General features: G+C 47.4%; 1 protein-coding gene across 2 annotated transcripts in view; it reads right to left on the bottom strand.

The window, feature by feature from the left end:
* Positions 1-24884, bottom strand: part of LOC115466832 (gastrula zinc finger protein XlCGF26.1-like) — a 230390-nt gene that overhangs the window by 13828 nt on the left and 191678 nt on the right. The window contains exons 1-2 of one of the 2 annotated variants that reach the window (XM_030198379.1): positions 23714-23782; positions 14246-14359 (exon numbers count right to left, since the gene is read on the bottom strand). In XM_030198379.1, coding sequence (XP_030054239.1) covers positions 14246-14345 — 100 coding nt within the window. In that variant the 5' untranslated portion in view covers positions 14346-14359; positions 23714-23782. Of the gene's footprint in view, positions 1-14245; positions 14360-23713; positions 23875-24884 lie in introns of those variants that run through there. The other variant, XM_030198380.1, reaches the window with a different exon arrangement.

Below are 24884 nucleotides of genomic sequence, written 5' to 3'. Positions count from 1 at the left end.
GAGGCTATTATTAAGAATATAATTATAGAGCACATACAAAAGCATGGGCTACTGAGACAAAGTCAGCACGGATTTAGTGAAGGGAAGTCTTGCCTCACAAATCTACTGCATTTTTTCGAGGGGGTGAACAAACATGTGGACAAAGGGGAGCTGGTGGACATTGTATATCTAGATTTTCAGAAGGCGTTTGACAAAGTGCCTCATGAAAAACTCCAAAGGAAACTGGAGAGTCATGGGATCGGAGGCAGAGCTAGTTAAAAGATAGGAAGCAGACAGTAGGGTTGAATGGTCATTATTCTCGATGGAAAAGGGTAGTTAGTGGGGTCCCTCAGGGTTCTGTGCTGGGACCGCTGCTTTTTAACATATTTATAAATGACCTTGAGATGGGAGTAACTAGTGAGGTAATTAAATTTGCAGATGACACAAAGTTATCCAGGGTCGTCTTGTCGCGGGAAGAGTGTGAAAGATTACAAGAGGACCCCGTGAGACTGGGGGATTGGGCGTCCAAATGGCAGATGAAGTTCAACGTTGACAAGTGCAAAGTGATGCATGTGGGAGGTGGTGGAGATGAAAACGGTAACGGAATTCAAACATGCGTGGGATATGCATAAAGGAATCCTGTGCAGAAGGAATGGATCCTCAGAAGCTTAGCCGAAATTGGGTGGTGGAGCAGGTGGGGGGAAGAGGGGTTGGTGGTTGGGAGGCGAGGATAGTGGAGAGCAGACTTATACGGTCTGTGCCAAAGCCGGTGATGGGAGGTGGGACTGGTGGTTGGGAGGCGGGAAATACTGCTGCGCAGACTTGTATGGTCTGTGCCCTGAATAAGGCAGGTACAAATCAAGGTAAGGTTTACACATATGTTGTCTTGTTGGGCAGACTGGATGGACCGTGCAGGTCTTTTTCTGCCGTCATCTACTATGTTACTATGTGGGAAGGAGGAACCCGAATTACGGCTATGTCATGCAAGGTTCCGCTTTAGCAGTTATGGACCAAGAAAGGGATCTGGGAGTCATCGTGGATAGGATGTTGAAATCTTCAGCTCAATGTGCTGCGGCGGCTAAGAAGGTGAACAGAATGTTGAGTATTGTTAGAAAAGGGATGGAAAACAAGCATGAGGATGTTATAATGCCGTTATATCGCTCCATGGTGCGACCGCACCTGGAGTATTGTGTTCAGTTCTGGTCGCCTCATCTCAAAAAAGATATAAGGTGCAGAGAAGGGCGACGAAATTGATAAAAGGGTGGGACGACTACCTTATGAGGAGAGGTTAAGAAGGCTAGGACTCTTTAGCTTGGAGAAAAGGCGGCTGAGAGGTGATATGATAGAGGTCTACAAAATAATGAGTGGGGTGGAGCGGACAGATGTGAAGCGTTTGTTTACGCTTTCTAACAATAATAGAACCAGGGGACACAAGATGAAATTAGAATGTGGTAGGTTTAAAACAAATCGGAGAAAGTTTTTCTTTACTCAGCGCGTGGTTAGACTCTGGAACTAATTGCCGGAGAAGGTAGTGACGGCAGCTGGCCTTGCTGAGTTTAAAGGGGGTCTGGACAGATTCCTGAAGGAAAAGTCCATTGATCGTTATTAAATTTTGGGTTTTTGCCAGGTTCTTGGGCCTGGATTGTCCGCTGTCGGAGACAGAGTGCTGGGCTTGATGGACCTTTGGTCTTTTCCCAGCGTGGCAGTGCTTATGTACTTATGACAGGGTGATCGCGGTCATGGGAGCAAGTTCATCCTGCAGGGGTCCGAATTTCAATATGTATTAGCTTTTAAAATGGCTGCAAAATGCAGACCCGTTCTTGTTAGAAAGTTCAGTGTCAGCAGTCAAAGGCACATTTTAATTCCCAGGACGGAATGGTAGCTGAGACACAAGAATTATTGATTTCAAACAACAGCACACAGAGAGGGAGGCTGGAGTGCCATGATGTTACACTGGGCAATCTATAACAGTTTATACTGTGAATTAGTCCTGCAGGACATGCCCTAGAGCACTAGGGCATGTCCTGCAGGACTAATTCACAGTATTAAAAAAGAAAAAAACATCACATATTATTATCACATCACTTAAAGTTTGTAGGTTGACTAATAATAGTTTGTGGTTTTTATGAGGAATAATTGACAAATACAAGCAAAATTGGCCGTGAGTGTATACCCCCGAGATTTTTAATTGCCAGACCCTCGACCATTCTTCTAAGGTTTGGAGATCCCTTCTCATCATTTCTACTCCCTCCAGGGTATCCACTCTATTGGCTATTTTCGTGTCATCCGCAAAAAGGAACACCTTTCCTTCCAACCCTTCAGCAATATTTCCCACAAATATATTAAACAAAATAGGCCCCAGCACCGACTCCTGAGGAACTCCACTGCTCACCTTCCTTTCCTCCAAGCGGATTCCATTTACCACCACCCTCTGCCACCTGTCGATCAACCAGTTTCTTATCCAGTTCACCACTTTTGGTCCTAAGTTCAACCCTTTCAGCTTATTCACGAGTCTTCTGTGGGGGACCGTATCAAAGGCTTTGCTGACGTCCAAGTAGATTACATCTACCACACGTCCTTCATCCAGTTCTTAGGTCACCCAGTCAAAGAAGTCAATAAGATTTGTTTGGCAGGATTTTCCTTTAGTAAAGGCATGTTGCCTCGGGTCCTGTAACCCGTTGGCTTCTAGAAAGTTAATCCTTTCTTTCACCAGTGACTCCATTATTTTTCATGATTCAAATATCATGAAATAAAAATTGAATATCACTAAAACAGCTTCAAAAATTATTGTAGTTGGTAGAAACAGGAATTCTAAACTCTGTATTTTGTGTGCTCATTTTTCTACTCTGTTCTAACTTCAATACAATACAGATTGCCAAATTTCAGTGACGATATCCTGTTTCCCGACGGGTTCTTAACTGTTAAATCTGCACTGGGAAGCCTTACAATATACCACTGCATTCCACCAAACATGCTGTCCCCTGGCCTGTTCTCAATTACTACTACTACTTATAATTTCTATAGCGCTACTAGACGTACGCAGCGCTGTACACTTGAACATGAAGAGACAGTCCCTGCTCAACAGAGCTTACAATCTAATTAAGACAGACAAACAAGAGATAAGGTAATATTAAAGTGAGGATGATAAAATAAGGGTTCTGAACAAGTGAACAAGGGTTATGAGTTAAAAGCAGCATCAAAATGGTGGGCTTTTAGCTTAGATTTGAAGACGGTCAGAGATGGAGCTTGACGTACCGGCTCAGGAAGTCTATTCCAGGCATATGGTGCAGCAAGATAAAAGGAACGGAGTCTGGTACTTATAGGTCAATAAGAGGAGTTTGAACTGTATGCGGAAACGGATAGGAAGCCAGTGAAGTGACTTGAGGAGAGGGCTAATATGAGCATAACGACCCTGGTGGAATATTAGTCGTGCAGCAGAATTTTGAACAGATTGAAGAGGAGAGAGATGGCTAAGTGGGAGACCTGTGAGAAGCAATCTAAACTTCTTAGTCGGTCCCATGGGGTTCTGGCTGCTGCGGTCCGTCTTCCCGACCCCCACCACCCTGTTTCAAACTGGCTCCATATTGCAGCGCTTCTGAGCTCTAAAGAGAAAAAAATAAAGCTACCTGCTTGCTGGTACAGAGCCGCGTGCTGCAATACTGACAGCGAGGCTCTGCTGGATCCTCCCCCCCAGTGTGTCCAGCAAGCCTCACTGTCAGTGTTGTAAGCACGGGGCTCTCTACCGGCACTGCAGCGTTCACAGCAGCGGCCACTAGACCACAAGGGCGGCTGACGGCTGTAGTGTGTGGTGGCGGCAGTGGCGAGCAAGGGCAACCAGGCAGAGCCTCTTGGCCCCCTGGAGCCTCTGGGCCCTCGTGCACTGCCCAAATGGTCAGTCCACCCCTGTTTGATACTGATTCAAGGTAAAGAAAAGGCCCAAATGGCTTTACAGGAGCTAACAGCAGAATAGGGAAGCTTATTGGGATTCAGAGTTAACCTCACTAAGACAGAGATTTTGAACATATCCCTTTCCAAAGGGCAGGGGACGAATCTTAGGAAATGTTTTCCCTTTCGATGGGTTTCTGGCTCTATTAAACATTTGGCTATCAAACTAGGGGCAGACTGGGAGACACTCTTCAGTTGGAACCAAGATTTAGAGAGGTGGGAAAAATTAATACTGCCCTGGATAGGAAGGATGGAGACAGCAAGAATGATGGTTCTCCCTAAATTTTTATATTTATTTCAAGTTCTCCCTGTTGAACTACCTCCTATAATATTTCAACATTGGCACAAAAAGATTTTATTTTTTTTGTTGTTACATTTGTACCCCACGCTTTCCCACTCTGGCAGGCTCAATGCAGCTTACATATTGTATACAGTGGGGGAAATAAGTATTTGATCCCTTGCTGATTTTGTAAGTTTGCCCACTGACAAAGACATGAGCAGCCCATAATTGAAGGGTAGGTTATTGGTAACAGTGAGAGATAGCACATCACAAATTAAATCCGGAAAATCACATTGTGGAAAGTATATGAATTTATTTGCATTCTGCAGAGGGAAATAAGTATTTAATCCCTCTGGCAAACAAGACCTAATACTTGGTGGCAAAACCCTTGTTGGCAAGCACAGCGGTCAGACGTCTTCTGTAGTTGATGATGAGGTTTGCACACATGTCAGGAGGAATTTTGGTCCACTCCTCTTTGCAGATCATCTCTAAATCATTAAGAGTTCTGGGCTGTCGCTTGGCAACTCGCAGCTTCAGCTCCCTCCATAAGTTTTCAATGGGATTAAGGTCTGGTGACTGGCTAGGCCACTCCATGACCCTAATGTGCTTCTTCCTGAGCCACTCCTTTGTTGCCTTGGCTGTATGTTTTGGGTCATTGTCGTGCTGGAAGACCCAGCCACGACCCATTTTTAAGGCCCTGGCGGAGGGAAGGAGGTTATCACTCAGAATTGTACGGTACATGGCCCCATCCATTCTCCCATTGATGCGGTGAAGTAGTCCTGTGCCCTTAGCAGAGAAACACCCCCTAAACATAACATTTCCATCTCCATGCTTGACAGTGGGGACGGTGTTCTTTGGGTCATAGGCAGCATTTCTCTTCCTCCAAACACGGCGAGTTGAGTTCATGCCAAAGAGCTCAATTTTTGTCTCATCTGACCATAGCACCTTCTCCCAATCACTCTCGGCATCATCCAGGTGTTCACTGGCAAACTTCAGACGGGCCGTCACATGTGCCTTCCGGAGCAGGGGGACCTTGCGGGCACTGCAGGATTGCAATCCGTTATGTCGTAATGTGTTACCAATGGTTTTCGTGGTGACAGTGGTCCCAGCTGCCTTGAGATCATTGACAAGTTCCCCCCTTGTAGTTGTAGGCTGATTTCTAACCTTCCTCATGATCAAGGATACCCCACGAGGTGAGATTTTGCGTGGAGCCCCAGATCTTTGTCGATTGACAGTCATTTTGTACTTCTTCCATTTTCTTACTATGGCACCAACAGTTGTCTCCTTCTCGCCCAGCGTCTTACTGATGGTTTTGTAGCCCATTCCAGCCTTGTGCAGGTGTATGATCTTGTCCCTGACATCCTTAGACAGCTCCTTGCTCTTGGCCATTTTGTAGAGGTTAGAGTCTGACTGATTCACTGAGTCTGTGGACAGGTGTCTTTCATACAGGTGACCATTGCCGACAGCTGTCTGTCATGCAGGTAACGAGTTGATTTGGAGCATCTACCTGGTCTGTAGGGGCCAGATCTCTTACTGGTTGGTGGGGGATCAAATACTTATTTCCCTCTGCAGAATGCAAATAAATTCATATACTTTCCACAATGTGATTTTCCGGATTTAATTTGTGATGTGCTATCTCTCACTGTTACCAATAACCTACCCTTCAATTATGGGCTGCTCATGTCTTTGTCAGTGGGCAAACTTACAAAATCAGCAAGGGATCAAATACTTATTTCCCCCACTGTACAGGTACTTATTTGTACCTGGGGCAATGGAGGGTTAAGTGACTTGCCCAGAGTCACAAGGAGCTGCCTGTGCCTGAAGTGGGAATCAAACTCAGTTCCCCAGGACCAAAGTCCACCACCCTAACCACTAGGCCACTCCTCCACTCCTTTTATGAGGGGAAGGAAGAGATCCAGAGTGGCATGGGAGGCTATGTTCCAATCTCAGGGGAAGTGAATGATACATACCTGTAGCAGGTGTTCTCCGAGGACAGCAGGCTGATTGTTCTCACGACTGGGTGACGTCCGCGGCAGCCCCCACCAACCGGAAAGAAGCTTCGCGGGACGGTCGGCACGCAGGGCACGCCCACCGCGCATGCGCGGCCGTCTTCCCGCCCGTGCGCGACCGCTCCCGCCAGTTGAATGACTAGCAAAAGATGAAACACACAACTCCAAAGGGGAGGAGGGAGGGTAGGTGAGAACAATCAGCCTGCTGTCCTCGGAGAACACCTGCTACAGGTATGTATCATTCACTTTCTCCGAGGACAAGCAGGCTGCTTGTTCTCACGACTGGGGTATCCCTAGCTCTCAGGCTCACTCAAAACAATAACCCAGGTCAATTGAACCTCGCAACGGCGAGGGTACAACAGAAATTGACCTACGAAGAACAACTAACTGAGAGTGCAGCCTGACCAGAATAAATTCGGGTCCTGGAGGGTGGAGTTGGATTTACACCCCAAACAGATTCTGCAGCACCGACTGCCCGAACCGACTGTCGCGTCGGGTATCCTGCTGGAGGCAGTAATGTGATGTGAATGTGTGGACAGATGACCACGTCGCAGCCTTGCAAATCTCTTCAATAGTGGCTGACTTCAAGTGGGCCACTGACGCTGCCATGGCTCTGACACTATGAGCCGTGACATGACCCTCAAGAGCCAGCCCAGCCTGGGCGTAAGTGAAGGAAATGCAATCTGCTAGCCAATTGGAGATGGTGCGTTTCCCGACAGCGACCCCTAGCCTGTTAGGGTCGAAAGAAATAAACAATTGGGCGGACTGTCTGTTGGGCTGTGTCCGCTCCAAGTAGAAGGCCAATGCTCTCTTGCAGTCCAATGTGTGCAACTGACGTTCAGCAGGGCGGGTATGCGGCCTGGGGAAGAATGTTGGCAAGACAATTGACTGGTTAAGATGGAACTCCGACACCACCTTCGGCAGGAACTTTGGGTGGGTGCGGAGCACTACTCTGTTGTGATGAAATTTGGTATATGGAGCATGAGCTACTAGGGCTTGAAGCTCACTGACCCTACGAGCGGAAGTAACTGCCACCAAGAAAATGATCTTCCAGGTCAAGTACTTCAGATGGCAGGTATTCAGTGGCTCAAAAGGAGGTTTCATCAGCTGGGTGAGGACGACGTTGAGATCCCATGACACAGTAGGAGGCTTGATAGGGGGCTTTGACAAAAGCAAGCCTCTCATGAATCGAACGACTAAAGGCTGTCCAGAGATGGCTTTACCTTCCACACGATAATGGTAAGCACTAATCGCACTAAGGTGATTCCTTACTGAGTTGGTCTTGAGGCCAGACTCTGATAAGTGCAGAAGGTATTCAAGCAGGTTCTGTGCAGGGCAAGAACGAGGTTCTAGGGCCTTGCTCTCACACCACACGACAAACCTCCTCCACTTGAAAAAGTAACTCTTTTTAGTGGAATCCTTCCTAGAGGCAAGCAAGACCCGGGAGACACCCTCAGGCAGGCCCAACGCAGCGAAGTCTACGCCCTCAACATCCAGGCCGTGAGAGCCAGGGATGGAAGGTTGGGGTGCAGCAACGCTCCGTCGTTCTGCGAGATGAGAGTCGGAAAACACTCCAATCTCCACGGTTCTTCGGAGGACAACTCCAGAAGAAGAGGGAACCAGATCTGACGGGGCCAAAAGGGCGCTATCAGAATCATGGTGCCGCGGTCTTGCTTGAGCTTTAGTAAGGTCTTCCCCACCAAAGGTATGGGAGGATAAGCATACAGGAGGCCGGTCCCCCAATGGAGGAGAAAGGCATCCGACGCTAGTCTGCCATGTGCCTGAAGTCTGGAACAGAACAGAGGCAGCTTGTGATTGGTCTGAGAGGCGAAAAGGTCCACCGAGGGAGTGCCCCACTCTCGGAAGATCTTGCGTACCACTCTGGCATGGAGCGACCACTCGTGCGGTTGCATGACTCTGCTCAGTCTGTCGGCCAGACTGTTGTTTACGCCTGCCAGGTACGTGGCTTGGAGGAGCATGCCAAACCGGCACGCCCAACGCCACAGCCCGACGGCTTCCTGACACAGGGGGCGAGATCCGGTGCCCCCCTGCTTGTTGACGTAATACATTGCAACCTGATTGTCTGTCCGAATTTGGATAATTTGGCAGGACAGCCGATCTCTGAAAGCCTTCAGTGCGTTCCAGATCGCTCGGAGCTCCAGGAGGTTGATCTGCAGATCCTTTTCCTGGAGGGACCACAGACCCTGGGTGTGAAGCCCATCGACATGAGCTCCCCACCCCAGGCGAGATGCATCCGTCGTCAGCACTTTCGTGGGCTGTGGAATTTGGAATGGACGTCCCAGGGTCAAATTGGTCCGGATGGTCCACCAGAGCAGTGAAGTGCGGCAACTGGTGGAGAGGCGGATGACATCTTCTAGATTCCCGGTGGCTTGGAACCACTGGGAAGCTAGGGTCCATTGAGCAGATCTCATGTGAAGACGAGCCATGGGAGTCACATGAACTGTGGAGGCCATATGACCCAGAAGTCTCAACATCTGCCGAGCTGTGATCCGCTGAGACGCTCTGGTCTGCGAAGCCAGGGCCAGGAGATTGGTGGCCCTCGCTTCGGGAAGGTAGGCCTGAGCCGTCTGGGTATTCAGCAGAGCTCCTATGAATTCCAGAGACTGGGTTGGCTGGAGATGGGACTTTGGGTAATTTATCACAAACCCCAGCAGCTCCAGAAGTTGAATAGTGCACTGCATGGACCGGAGGGCTCCTGCCTCCGAGGTGTTCTTGACCAGCCAATCGTCGAGATATGGGAACACGTGCACTCCCAGCTTGCGTAGGTAGGCCGCTACCACCACGAGGCACTTGGTAAACACTCGTGGGGCAGAGGCGAGCCCAAAGGGCAGCACACAATACTGAAAGTGCCGTGCGCCCAGGCGGAATCTGAGATACTGTCTGTGAGCTGGCAGTATCGGTATGTGAGTATAGGCGTCCTTTAAATCCAGGGAACATAGCCAATCGTTTTCCTGAATCATTGGCAGAAGGGTGCCCAAGGAAAGCATCCTGAACTTTTCTTTGACCAGGAATTTGTTCAGGCCTCTCAGGTCTAGGATGGGACGCATCCCCCCTGTTTTCTTTTCCACAAGGAAGTACCTGGAATAGAATCCCCGCCCTTCCTGCCCGGGTGGTACGGGCTCGACCGCATTGGCGCTGAGAAGGGCGGAGAGTTCCTCTGCAAGTACCTGCTTGTGGCGGGAGCTGAAAGACTGAGCTCCCGGAGGGCAATTTGGAGGCAGGGAGGCCAAATTCAGGGCGTATCCGCACCGCACTATTTGGAGAACCCACTGGTCGGAGGTTATGAGAGGCCACCTTTGGTGAAAAAATGTTAACCTCCCTCCGACCGGCAGATCGTCCGGTACGGACACTTGTAGGGCGGCTATGTTCCCATGGATCCAGTCAAAAGCCCGTCCCCGGCTTTTGCTGTGGAGGCGCAGGGGGCTGCTTAGGCGCACGCTGTTGACGAGAACGAGCGCGCTGGGGCTGTCCCTGTGCCTGACGAGGCCTTCGGGCCGGCTGGTTGTACCTACGCTTCGCAAAAGAATAGGGTGCAGCCTGCCGGGCCCGGGAAAAACGTCCACCTGTGGAGGTGGATGCTGAAGGCGCCCGGTGGGAGAGCTTGTCGAGAGCGGTTTCCCGCTGATGCAGTTGGTCCACCATCTGCTCGACCTTCTCACCAAAAATGTTATCCCCCCGGCAAGGGACGTCGGCCAGTCTCTGCTGGGTGCGGTTGTCCAGGTCAGAGGTGCGCAGCCATGACAGCCTGCGCATCACTATACCTTGGGCCGCAGCACGAGATGCCACGTCACAGGTGTCATAAATACCCCTGGACAGGAACTTTCTGCACGCCTTCAGCTGCCTGACCACCTCCTGATAAGGCCTGGACTGCTCCGGCGGGAGCTTCTCGACCAGGTCCGCCAGTTGTTGCACATAGGTCCGCATGTGAATGCTCATATAGAGCAGGTATGATTGGATGCGGGTCACGAGCATGGAGGATTGGTAGGCCTTCCTCCCAAACGAGTCCAGAGTGCGAGACTCCCGCCCCGGGGGCGCCGAGGCGGTATCCCTCGAACTCCGTGCCCTCTTGAGAGCAGAATCCACGACCGCCGAGTCATGGGGCAATTGTGGCCGCATTAGCTCTGGGTCAGAGTGGATCCTGTACTGGGACTCTGCTTTCTTGGGAATGGTGGGGTTAGTTAATGGTCGCACCCAGTTCTGAAGCAGCGTCTCCTTTAGGACATTGTGCAGCGGCACCGTGGAGGACTCTCTAGGTGGTGATGGATAGTCGAGGACCTCGAGCATCTCGGCCCTCGGCTCTTCCACAGAGACCACGGGGAAGGGAATGCTGATAGACATATCCCGCACAAAGGAGGCAAAAGAGAGACTCTCGGGAGGTGAGAGTTTCCTCTCCGGTGAAGGCGTGGGGTCCGAGGGAAGGCCCGTAGACTCCTCTGAGGAGAAATATCTAGGGTCCTCCTCTTCCCCCCACGAGTCCTCATCCTCGGTGTCGGACATAAGCTCATGTAGCTGAGTCCTGAACCGGGCCCCGGCTCGACGTCGAGGCACCAGGGTCTCGGTGTCGTCGAGCGGTGGACTCCCGCGCCGGCGGGGACGGAGCTCCCTCCATCGACGTCGACGGGGACTCCACCTGCGTGGCGGTCGAGACCGGCACCGCAAGCGGCGGCGGTGTCGACGGCCCCGGCGCCGGGCTAGAGCTCGCCGGCGCCACAGTCATCGGCGCCGAGGGCGCAAGCACCCCCGGCGCCGGCACAGCCTGGCGCATCAGCCCTTCCAGGATCCCCGGAAGGATGGCTCTGAGGCACTCGTCCAGGCCCGCTGCCGGGAAAGGCGGTGGGGCCGGTAGGGGTGTCGGTGCCAGAAGCTGCTGGGAGCCAGGAGACGGCACCGAGGTGCCGGAACCCCGACGCGTCGGTACCTCCACAACCGACGGAGACCGCTCCTCTCGACGGTGACGCTTCGGCGTCGCCTCCTCTCCGACATCGGGCTGCACCGAGGGCGACCGGTGACGACGCTTCTTGTCTTTTTTCCGATGCCCGTCACCGGCGCCGGAGGGCATGGAGGAGGAGGAGGTCGATCCCCCTCGGTCTCGAGGTACCGGGTCAGACAGGGTTCGGTCCCGTGGCCCACGAGCTGAGGGAGTGACCGGGGCCGACTGCCCACGCGGCCTCTCACCCCCACTCTCACCGGAGGACCGGCGGGCCGACGGGACCTGTTCTCCTGGGGTCGCTGCCATCGGTGCCGATGTCACGGGCATCGATACCGGTACCGAAGGACCGGGCGTCGATACCGATGCCTTCGAGGTCGACGTCGAGGGGCCGGCGCAAGTTCCAAAAAGACGGTCCCGTAGAACTTGCCTCGCAACCTGAGTCCGTTTCCGGAGACCGAGACACAAAGCACACGACTTGAGATTGTGCTCCGGCCCGAGGCACTGGAGGCACCAAGCGTGGGTGTCGGTCTGCGAGATCGGCCGGCCGCAGCGACCACACTTTTTAAATCCACTCGGGACCTTCGAGGACATCGACGGAAAAATCGCGTCGGCGAAGTCAAAGTCGTCAATGGTGGCTGAAATCACACCACGAAAAAGCAAAACGACCGTGCGGCCACTAGGCCGCAATGCGGCGGCCCCGCTGGAAGCGAGGGAAAAAAGGGAGCGCGTGCCCCACACGCGCAGGGTTTCTTTTTTTTTTTTTTTTTTTTTTTTTTTTTTAGTAAAAAGAAACCGGGCGGTAACGAAAACCGTTAGTAAAAAGTAGAAAAAAGCACGATCAGCGTACACGCGATCGAACAATCCGGCGGCTGAACAGAGAGAGCGGCAAGGCACGACTCTCTCCAGGCGCGGAAAAAAAGGAACTGGCGGGAGCGGTCGCGCACGGGCGGGAAGACGGCCGCGCATGCGCGGTGGGCGTGCCCTGCGTGCCGACCGTCCCGCGAAGCTTCTTTCCGGTTGGTGGGGGCTGCCGCGGACGTCACCCAGTCGTGAGAACAAGCAGCCTGCTTGTCCTCGGAGAAATGGGAATACCCAAGCTAGAAAAATATTACCAAGAGTGGCAGGTACCCCATCCAAACAATGGGTCCTAGCAAAACAAGGGTATAGTACTTTTCAGTTGGAATTTCTCTCCTGGGCAGCTAGCATGCTCAAAGACATTCAAGAGGTCCAAAACCCATTTATGAGGATCACTATGGGCCTAAGGATCAAGACACGTCCCCATTTATTGGAGGATATGACATGGGCTTATTTTCAACCTCTGGGACGTACAGATAACTTTGTACCTGGGCATGGCAGTAGCTTGTTTCAAAGACGGGAAAGACATGGTCTTCTCTTTTTGGTCAATTTATAGAAGATGCCCAAATTCTACATTTTGGAATGTTACAAGATTGCTACCAACTGGAAGCTAGAGATGTATTCACTTACCTTCAAGATAAACATTTCATTCAGGTAGAACAACTAGTACCAGGGGGTGGCGGTTTTAAGTTGGCTTTTGAAACTTTAGTGGGAGGACAAGTTGGTAGGGGTTATATATATATATATATATATCTTATGTTTATGGGCTCCCCAACACCTTACATAAATGGACGGCTACCTACATGGGGGTATGAGAGAGGGATTTAAATATCTCATTGCAATCTCATAAATTGTCATAGGCACCTCATATTATTGAGAACGGTCTTAAGGTACTGGTGAGATGACATTACAGGTCATTATGAGGAAAGAGAATGGTTTATGTTGAGTATAGTTCCCCTCCGGCCACACCCTGTCCATCGGGTGGGAATGTCCTAAGGCACTGATTCCTAAACCTGGTCTGGGAGGCACACCAGCCAGTCACGTTTTCAGTATATCCACAATGAATATTCATGAGATACATTTGCATGCAGTGGAGGCAGTACATGCAAATCTCTCTCATGAATATTCATTATGGGTATTCTGAAAACCTGACGGGCTGGGGTGCCTACAGGACCAGGTTTGGGAACAACTGTCGTAAGGTCCAGAAATTACGGAAGGAGGTATTTGCATATGAGCAACAGTTACTCGAGATTCATACTGTGTACTATGGAAAATGCCCTACTAAGTGGGAGACTGGAAGGGATAACGGGAGCTATGAATAAATTAATGCTGTTGGCTTTTACAGCAGCATAACTGCTGAATGCTTCACGTTGGCATACACGGGACATGCAAACTACACAGATGGTTAAAAAGACACTGTGTATTATATGCAAATGATATAGACTGACTGCCTTAAAACATAATAAATCGAAATCTTATCAAGAAATGTAGGGAAGACTTCTCCAGTTGGAAGGACATTCTGTGAGTTTTGGGGAAAGGAGTGGAAGGGGGAAGGGGGGAGATAAGGGATGGAAAGGGTCTATTTTTAGTTTTTAATTACTGGAGTGGCAGTTCATTATGTAACAAAATGCATATTTTCTGTTAATAGATGCTGTCAGTTATTTTGCTTGAAAATTCATAAATTTAAAGTTACAAAAAAAACACAACAAAATGGCAGTCGAGACTGATGTGAGGCTGCGGCCTCAATTTTGGAATTGGGAATGCCATGAGGAGGCTGCCCCAGGAAGTTGTGACCGCCATTTTGGAACTGGGAATGACATCATTACGGTAAACTGCATTATGTACTGTGATTTGCATTAATCAGCAATACAAAATGTCCATGACTAAGTCAAACTGCACCATGTCAGTCAATCATGTTCCTCCACAACAGTACAGCCCTCCACCTCCAGCAGCCCTTTCAACAGTATAGATTTCTCAATCCCAAGACACTCTAGGTTGAAGGGTTTTGTAGACCTGATCCCACCCCTGGGATACCCACTTCTATCCGTGCCTCCTCCATCTTTACAGATTAAACTCCTCCATCTTTACAGATTAAACTGTCTAAAGTAGAGAAATAGACAGTGGGAGGAGAAGAGGAGATGACAGCCTTTTATCCCACCAGCACTGAATTCCTGAATGGTCCCAGCTGACTTCAGTAAAGAGGTGCAGGAGGATTTTTATACTTACTTGTTCCAGAAGGATGACTCTGTTCAGACATCTCTGATTCAGGAAGATCCATGAAGGAGAGATCTTCCTCTTGTTTAGCACTCGTCGAGAACACAGTCATTATAACTGGAAGACCTGCGATGAGAAAATACATTTACAAGGATTCACCAAATATCTGATCATACTAAAAAAGGAAATTGATTTAAATGTCCAAATGTTTTGTTTTTTTAATTTGTAGAAGTCTTTATTAAAATTTGAGAGCTATAACAAAGGCAGATAAGTCACAATAACCAACATCAGCAAATACAACGCAGATGTAAAACAATACAAAGTCCAAAGTACACTAGAGACTAATAAACAGTGTAATAATCTCTCAAGGTTAAGGTAACCGCTTGCCTTATATTCCTTAGGTTTATGTTTTTTTAACAAGAGTTTACAAAGTACCTCCCCCCCCCCCAAAGAAAGAAGAGAAAAAAATTGTTCCCCTGTATCCCACCCCCTCTCCCCCCCACCTTTCAACCACAGACTCTCAACACGAACAGTGTGACACGAAGGGTTCCCAAATAGCTTCCCACTTAGACAGTGTTTTGCGACGAATGGCCCAGAGCCTCTCCATTTCACAAATATACCACAACTTGTTTAACCATTTTACCAAAGAGGGAACATGAGGAGACTTCCAGTGAGCGGCCAGAGTAACCCTGGCTGCCGACATAGCATGGCGAACCAATAAGGACTGGGATATAGTAAGGCCAGGAAGTTTTTTAGGAAAAATTCAGGTGACCACTTTATAGGCTTAGAGAGCCAGCTCTGGAGTCTATGTTGAACAGCTTTCCAGAAAGCCCGAACCTTAACACATGACCACCAGAGATGACCCATGGTACCTTTCTGCCCACATTCCCTCCAGCACAAAGGGGATACCTTTGGAAACATGTGATGAAGGCGCGCTGGAGTCAGATACCACCTATATAAAACCTTTACAGCATTTTCATTAAAAGGAACAGAAATAGAGATCCTCGACAAAGCATACGCCGTAAAATTCCAATCATCATCACCCAATATCAAGCCCAATTCCCGATGCCAACGCAATCAATGCTCAACGGGAGGCTGCACCTGCCTACACTGGTAAGTATACAAAGAAGTGATAAGACCCCTCATCCCTTTAGAGTCCTCACACAAATCTTCCAAAAAGGAATTCTCTCGCATAATCTTAGCCTTTATTTCAACAGCAGCAAGAAAATATTTCACTTGGGTGTAGTCACCCAACGAAAAGAAAAGGCTTGTTGTATAGATTGTAAAATCGGACCAGAAATACCAATAGCAATAGCTTCCGATTTAGTCATGTTGAGCTTGAACCCCGAAACAACAGAATAATCAGCTAAAAGTTTTATTAAGTTAGGTAAGGAGAGTAATGGTTTGGTTAAGATATCATCAGCAAACATTGCCAACTTATATTCCTGACCACCTACCTTAATGCCCGAGACATTAAGATTAGAACAAATTGCAATAGCCAGGGTTTCCATAACCAAGGAAAATAGCATTGGCAAGAGAGGGCATCCTTGACGGGTCCCCCTAGACAAAGGAAAAGTAGCAAAACTACCACCATTAATTCGCACACATGCGCTAGGAGAGTTATAAAGAGCTTGGTTCCAACCCTTAAAGCCCAACCCAAATCCCAATCGCTCCATAACATTAATCATGAAAGGCCAATGAACCCAGTCACATGCCTTTTCGGCATCTAATCCTAAAAGACACAAGGGGGGTTTTAACTTGTTAGGCACATGCAGCAAGTTAACCATACGGCGAAAGTTATCTTTAGCTTGTCTTTTGGGAACGAACCCTACTTGATCAGGAAGGACTTTCCCTAGTCGAGTTGCTAGGACCTTAGCTATAATTTTAACATCAGAATTAAGAATGGAAATAAGGCGATAGGAGGCACAGTCCACCTTATCCTTGCCTGGCTTCGGAATCACTGCTATCCAAGCTTCCGTCATAGAGGGAGGCAACTCCTCCCCATCCCGAGCCCCATTAAGAATCACTACCAACAGAGGGGCAAGCTCCCCCCTAAAAGTTCTACAAAAATAATTCGATAAGCCATCCAGACCCGGGGCCTTCCTGATGGGCAGGTCCTTAATGACTTTGACAACCTCATCTACTTGGACGAGACTATCCAACAAGCACCGCTGCTCATCTGTCAAGGAAGGAAGGTCTTGGGATGATAAAGCCTCAATAGCAACTTGGTGAATCATAGAATCAGCCGAGTATAAGGACTGGTAAAAAGATTGGAAACGCTGACCAATCGAAGAAGACCTAGTCAGCACTTTATTCTTACCATCTCCAATGCGAAGAATAGTACTATCAAATCTTTGCTGCCTCAACTTAAGGGCCAATAAATGCCCCAGCTTATTATGATGAAAATACTGAAATTGTTGTTGTTGACCCTGGATAAATTGCAATTGGTCTGAGTAAATATTGTCTAATTTTAACAGAAGAGCTTGGATCTGCCTTAGAGTAGAGATCGAATGAGAGGACTTATAGAGATCCTCCAAGTGGGACAATTGTGAGATGCAGTCAGCAACTTCCTTTCGCCTGACCCGAGCACTAACCTGTTTTAAAAAGAACCCCCTTGTTACAGCCTTTAAAGCATCCCAAACAATCTCCAGAGAGGGACCCGAATTCAAATTAGTGTCAAGATATTCCCTCAAGAATGTTCTATAGTTAGCTAAGATCTTATCCTCCTTCAGCAAAGAGGTGTTCAAAGTCCACCTACTGTCCTTATCTTCCTCACAAAAGGATGAAAGCTGAACCCAGGTCGGAGCGTGGTCCGAAATGGTAATGGAACCAATACCTAAGAGACAACCCCCCCTGAATCAACAAGATTTCAAATAACAAATGGTCAGTATGGGAGTATGAGTCATGAGCATGGGAATAGAAAGAATAATCCCTGTCCTTTGGATGATGTAGACGCCACGCATCGCATATGGCTAAAGATTGAGCCAGACCAAACAACGCTTTAGAATTTTTAACATCAATTCCCAACACTGCACCAGACCTATCCAATGCTGGATCAAAAGATGCATTAAAGTCGCCTCCTAACACCAGTTTACCATAGGGATCAGATTGAACCACCCTGCCAAGCCTGACAAAAACTTTCCCCTGAGAATCGTTGGGCGCATAAACAGTGACCAAGGTAAAAGCTAAATTATTCAATAATACATGCAGGGTCACTCTTAGTTTTCAACACCTGAACCTGCAAAGAATGAAGCAAGATTGCAACCCCCCGCTTCCTCGACGCGTCAGCAGCAGAAGCGCAATAGACATATGGGTAATGATGATGAAACAAACATTTTTCATGTTTCCTCTTTAAATGAGTCTCCTGTAGAAATGCAACTTGAGGTTTATGGAACAGCATTTCCTTAAAGAACTTTTGACACTTTTGAGGAGAGTTCAGACCCTTGATATTATATGTCAACAACTTTAGATCCACACTCATTTAGAGTTCAACACTGAAGCTTAATAACCGTGATACAACTTGAAAACCAAGTAGCCTCGAAAAAGTTGGAAGGAGAGGGAGAGAGAAACCCCCCTCCCCCCCATTTCCGCACAACACCACACAAACAAGAGTACGGAATAATAGCTAAGCGAGATAGTATCAACCCATATCATCATGAAACAAAGGTAACAATAAGGCACTAGACCCCGATGAAGACTGCTTAACCCACCCCCTCACCACCCTCCAGAGCAACCCCACACACATCACCCACCATTAGACAAGGACAGATAAAGTCCCCTAACTAGGAAAAACAGGAGAAAGAACCCCACCACACCCAAAACAGCACCCAAGCCGTCCCTCCCCACGCATCCCCACCTCCACACAAACACCCCAACCACCCGAATACTAACCAATTCTAACACACACAAAAACCCCACTCAGCCCCAAGACCCCCAATCATACCAAACCCCCTCATACAACCCTATCTCAATGACAAGCCAACTGATATACACATCATGAACACATCGTATATCACTTAATTATTAGTAAGAAAGGCCCGTTTCTGTTTTAATGGAAACGGGTGGCTAGCAAGGTTTTCCTCAAAATGTGTATGTTTGAGAGAGTGTGTGTGAGAGTGTCTGTGTGAGAGAGAGTGAATGTGCGAGAATGAGAGTATGTGCCAGGGTCCCCCCTCCCTCCCAGTTCCAGGTCGTCGCCCCTTCCCCCGGGTGTGTCTCCCAGTTGCAGGGTCCCCCCTCCCTCCCTTTTTCCCAGTTGCAGGGTTCCCCCCCTCCCTCCCTCCCAGTTGCTATCCAGTTGAAACAGCTTTAGACTTGTTTCAGATGGAACAACAATTTTAAAACAACAATGTGAAGCAACAGTTCCTAGGTGTGCTTGTTTTTTGAGTGTATACCAATGACGGCTGCGTAGGGGAGTGGAAACAGAGGTTAACCAATGGGCTTCCTTGCTTACTGTTGAGTTGCTTTGCTCACTTCCACTCCTGTGTATGAAACATTCTGCAGCATCTCATAGGTGTCCTTGCTTTGTTTTTATTTAACGGGGATGAGGACCCTGACCTCCGCCCTGACATTGGACACTCGCCGTCCTCCTCTTTGTCCTCTCCGACAGTCCTAATCCGGACTTGGATAGGAGAGGGAGGGCGGCGGCGGTTTTTAGTGGGCGGTTAGTGTTAGTGGGTGGTTCGGGAGGTTTGCAGCCAGTGTCGAGCGATTCCTAGGCAGGGGGAGGAGTAGGAAAACACATTCCGCGTGTTTCCCTACTCCTCCCCCTGCCTGGGTCGCTGTTTGCTGCTGGCTGGGCCGCTGTTTATTGCTGGGCATCGGGCTGGTGACGTAGGCAGGGGAAGGAGTAGGGAAACACGCGGGGTCGCTGTTTTCTGGGTCGCGGATTGTTGCTGTGCGTCGGGCTGGTGACGTCAGGTTGATCTACTCCATGAAGCAGACCACCTCTGAGGGATCCACGGTTCCAGGCAGCCTCAGAATGTTGGAGGTGAGAAATATTATATAGGATAACCATAACAGCAAGTCCCACATAGCATCTTGAATATGACTGCAAACAGACCAAGCAATCCATTCAGGTGTCTGCCGGGGTAGTCTTGGATTTGTTGGGAACACGTTTCCATTTTTGGAGTTTAGCCCGAGTTGTGGTGGCTAGGTCTACGGGCGGAGTCTCAGTAGTCGTCAAGCCCTCGGTGTACAGAATCTTCCAAACCTCAGAGAGGAATCGAATCTGGTGCAATTTCCTCCCCACCGTAAAGCATATACACACACTTCCCACACGGCTCCATCAGAGATGGAACCTACTCCAGTAATTTTCCTACTTTTCCACCATAAAGCAGAGGGCAAAAGGAAAAGCTCAGCGGTAGGGGATCTTATGTTTTATTAAAATGTCCAGCGCAGGTTTTTTCGCACGTCGTTGGGACAGTGTAAGCTGAGATAAATCTTGGTAAACCTTAATTTGAGCCTCATTATAGTCAATGTGTGGAACCTGGCGGGCCCACTGCAGCACTTGTTCTTTAGTGGAAAAGGCAGTAAAACAGACAACAATGTCCCGAGGTCGGTTATCAACTCTCTTTCCTAGGGCTCTGTGCGCCCTTTCAATAGCTATGTCCTCTATCCCAAGCAATTTTCCACAGAGTATCTTAACAATCGTAACATCTTCTTTGTCCCCCACCTCAGGAACCCCACGAAAATGGAGGTTATTCCTGCGGCCTCGGTTTTCTAAGTTGTCTACTTTGTATTGCAGAACTTCATAATACTCAAAAAGCTTAAATAATCATAATTCAGCCCCGCTGAGCTGATCATCAAGCTCCTCCACCCGCGCCTCCAAGTCCTCCACGCGCCCGCCCAACTCTCACAGATCAACACTCAGGACATCCATGAGCTCTAGAATTTACTCTTTGAAGGATTTGATCTCCTCTCAAATCTCTGTTAAGCATTTGGTTATAGTCTTTTGAAAGGCCCCGTTTAGAAGCTTTACCTGCCTCAATAAGGGATATAGCGGAGTTAGAGTCTGAGTGTGAGGCGCAAGCCGACGACAACATGTGGCACCGCGGGGCCTTGCGCCCGCTTGCCTTACCGCTTGGTGCTCTCTCTCCTTCCAAGCTGTTGACATAGCTTCCATACAACCAGAAAAGCCCTCACGCAAGTCAAAAACGTTGTCCCGATGAAAACATTTTCAAATCAGGGGTGGAAAGTTGCTGATATTGCTTAAAGAAGGCAGGGACGCGTCGCAGCTACAGACTCAGGCAGCCATTCAGGTCCTAAGTGTCCAAATGTTTGATGTTTTACACCATCTCCTGTGATCTAAAAATGCAAAGCCCATTAAATCCAAAACATTTACTTACTGTTGGAGTCATTTGGGTTTTCTTTTCCCTCCCACTCAGATTGTTGAGTGAAATATTTCTCATCTTCATTTTTAATCTTGAATACAACATCAGGATTAACAATTGAATAACCTGCCAATAAAAAGTAGGAAAATTACTGGAGAGGTTCCGTCTCTGATGGAGCCGTGTGTGATGTGTGCATGGAGATATGTATATACAGATATCTTGGGGTGTATTTGACTGACAAAGCTTGGAGAGAAGAGGCAGCAGTGGCCCGACACTTGGTTAGATTATATCATAGAGTTTTCCTGGTACAGAGATTTCTCTTTATAGTCCTCCTAGGTGGAAGCATTGCAGGTGACAATCTTCTGGTTATCATTTGGAAAGGTTATATGTTGTACACTATAGTTGACTCGTGTACAGCTGATATGAAATGACCTTATGCAGAGGTCTCAGAAGAAATCTTGAAGGTAAATCCTCTCTCTGGATTTCTGTTCCAAAATATTTTGAATAGGAATGGGAGAGAGACTCCTGCTGGTGTTGTGTGAAGCCTCTAGTTTAAGGTCTACATTTTATCTTACAACAGAGAGCAGCATCTTTTGCAGATCCTGTAGCAGTGGAGTCTTTCACAGACTCCTATTGAATATGGGATGGCATCAGAAGCCATGATCTAAATTTCAGGTGCCCATGGTATCTAGTTCCTGTGAATTTTACACCACTGATTCCATAATATGTTCCTCTATCATCTACCACATAAGCACATTTACTTCGTGAGATGAGGATGTCATGAATCTCCTTGATGACCTTCTTGTAAAGCTCCTTCTGCCATTCTTCCAGAATGTTCCACTCCACTTCCAAGAAATAAGCAGCAACATCCTTGAATGTGACCAAAGCCTAGAACAGTAAACAGGACACCCGCCATCAAAGTGTCATTCTTTCACACCTATCAACATACTTCTACATGGTTTAAAACAAACATATGTAATAGTTCACATAAAAAGAAACAATAAGAGAAATAGAAAATCATTCAAAATGAAATGGGTAAGTAAAAGAAAACAGTCAAGCCTTTATCTTAAAAAAAAAAATCAAATATCAAATAATGCTACAGACACCACAACTTCAAAGGTAAATTGTTCCAGCTGAGTACGTCATAGTGAAAACACACACTGTGTCACGGAAGTTTTATAAACCACAGCACTGCTTAGAAGAACAAAGGTTTCCAGAAGGAAGACATTTAAGTAGTGTTCAATATTTTACAGGTATCCAATGCAACTCCCTCAGAATGGAAGAACTAGGTATTAAATGGGAAATGCTATAATCTAGATGCCGCATACGTGAATGTCTAGAATACTAGCATTTCGGCGTGTATGTGTGCTGGTACCTGTATTACTGCTAGCAGGAAGCCTAAGAGCTATTTTGCAAATACCCACTTACAAGGGGGCTGAAGCAGTGATAGAGCATAAGCAAGACATTTACGCCAGCTCTACGGTTAGTAACACTGAGGATCTAAATCTTAGGCAAGTCGACAGGTTAACCTACTATTCTATAAGAGAACTTAGGCCCCTCTTTACAAAGGATCACTAGCGTTTTCAGTGCGCGCTAACCATGTAGATAACCATAGGAATATTCTGAGCATCTACACAGTTAGCGCACGCTAAAAACGCTAGCACGCCTCTAGCGTGGCTTAGTAAACAGGACCCTAAGTCGCTTAGATTCCATGATGGAGTAGGGTCCTACTGCACATCCTTGGGGCACCTAAATGGAGGCTTCCAGTTGTCGAATTGCCACCAAATTGTCCACATCCAGAAACCAGATGTGCTGCAGTGGGACCGGGTAGTTATCAGGGGAGGACCATATTATGGCCTTCCCTAAGACTCCACTATAAACACCGCTGCGGTAAAAAGGGGACCTTGGCACGAGTCAAAAACACATGCTGATGCCAGCGCAGGCCCCCTTTTGCCGCAACTTGATAAAAGGGGCCCTCGTTCTTATATCCCACACGGTTTCGGTTCAACGTAGCTTACTGAGTGAAAAGCAGCTGAGGATGTGTCTCCAGGAAGTTCTGCTAGAGGGAAGGGTAAGGTTAGGGTGAAGGAGACAGATCTCACACATCACCTAGATAAGATTTTAAACAATGCTAAGGTGGAGCCAGCTGTTTTGGTACATGTGGGTAACAAAAACATAGGAAAGTGTGGGAGGGAAATCATGGAAGCCAAACTTAGGCTCTTGAATAGAAAGATGAAATCCAGAAGCTCCAGAGTAACATTCTCAGAAATATTCCCTGTTCCACATTCAGGACCCAGAGCTCCAGTTTCAATATGTAGGTGAGACCATGGTACAGGGAACAAGGATTTAGATTTGTTAGGAACTGGACAACATTGTGGGGAAATTGACAGTTGCTCAGGAGCACACAGATTAAGATTAGTTACCTTTAAAAGAATGCTATCAAAACAGGGAAGTAAGGGCATCCTGAAAGGGAAGTTGCAACAAAGGCCGGAGTAGGCCAGACGCCATTGAGGGAAGAGAAGATGGAGAGTAAAGACTTAACTATCCCTGTCAACTAGTAAGCAAGCTGTAAATACAGACAAAAAAACACATTTTGCAATGTCTGTATACAAATCCTAGAAGCTTGAAAAATAAGATGGGAGTTAGAGTATATTGCACTAAATGAAAGGTAGATATAAAAGGCAACTCAGAGATCTGTGAAAGGAAGATAACCAATGGAAGACTCTGATATCAGGGTACAAATTATATCACCATTCTAGAGTGGACTAAACTGGAGGGTGGTGGTTCAACATGTTTACGAGGATATTGAGTGGAACAGAATAAAAATTCAGAAGGAAACAGATTGCAAAATGGATAGAGAGAGGTCAGAAACAGTGTGAGATACAGGGAAGATTATAAAACTTGGTAAAGGATGAGAGACAATAGATATTAAAGAAGATGAAGGAAAAAGAGAGCGACATGGGATAGGGGTGAATAACAGAAAGAGAAGAAATGAAAAAAATAAAGAGAACACAAAAGAAAGGAGAAAAGTAAAAATAAGAAAAATAGAACACACACATTATCCACACAACAAGAGTTAGAAGTCAGAGGCTGTGATTATAACTGCTCATTCTCACTATCCCTGGTCCAGAGGATAAGTTTGTATCACCTCATTACTAGTTTTATTCGTAGCTTCATCACATGCTTCGGGCAATTCCTCACATGTGCCTGTGGTGGTCAGATTTCCTCTTTCCTCAATTCCTGGAGGCTCAGTCCTGAATCCTTCTTGCTCAAATTGGATTAAAATGTCAGGCTTGACATTATGGGAGCCTATTATATGAAAAAAAACAGCACAATAGGTCAGATTCTATAAATCTGGGTGGATGGAGGGGAGAGGAGGGTTGCTGGACATGGATGGAGGGGAGGGAAGAGTGAGGAAGGAGATGAGATGAGGGAAAAGGAGGAGAGGAGAAAAACTGCACATGGATGGAGAAAATAGGCAGAAGCTGGATCCACTGGACAGTCAAGTCTGTGGAGGACCCAGCTTTTACTTACGGATGTAGGGCAAGAACTGAAGAAGAAAGGCAGAAAGTAAAGAAATAAATGGAAAGGAAGCCCTGGAAACGGAGTTAAGAGGACAGATAGCAGCAGAATCAGATACTGGGCCAGCATGATCAGAAAAACAAAGTCACCAGACAACAAAGGTAGAAAAGATCATTTTATTTTCATTATAGTGTTTGCAATATGTCCACTTTGAGAATTAGGTGCTCAACATTAAAAGTTTATATTTATTTACTTATTTATGGCATTTTATCCCACATTAAACATGAATTAGGGTGTTCTGTGGCTCTACACATATCATGATATTATGATCCCTTGTTTCATATTGTTGACGGTCTGCATTTTCTGTATGGGTGGTATATTGGTGTATTAGGTTCTGCCCAGTGTAATATTTATGGTACAGTAAGGTTCTGAGTGTTTTTTTGCACAAAGTTGTGCATAGTGTTTTGCAGTTGAGCGATTGTGGTTAGTATATGCTTTGAGCAACCACTTTATTCTTTGACATATGATACATAGCTAATATCTAAATTTAATAAAAGGTATTGTGACTTTTATTTATTTTTTTTTTCTGTGTGTTATAAGACAATTATGGATTTAAACTCCACCCCTGTCCCCTAACCCCGCCCCCTTTAGCCTCCCCAAACAGTTGGGCCACCGACCGCCTATGAATGTCCGTAAATTTTGAAACGTCCATTTCCCACGCCCATGGCCACGTCCCTTTGAACTGAACAGTTTAGAATTTAGGCGCAGTTCATTACAGCAAACGTTCAGTGAGTTAT

Source organism: Microcaecilia unicolor, chromosome 3 (assembly GCF_901765095.1).
Source record: "Microcaecilia unicolor chromosome 3, aMicUni1.1, whole genome shotgun sequence".
Taxonomy (NCBI): domain Eukaryota; kingdom Metazoa; phylum Chordata; class Amphibia; order Gymnophiona; family Siphonopidae; genus Microcaecilia; species Microcaecilia unicolor.
This window is presented reverse-complemented; position numbering and strand designations above follow the sequence as displayed.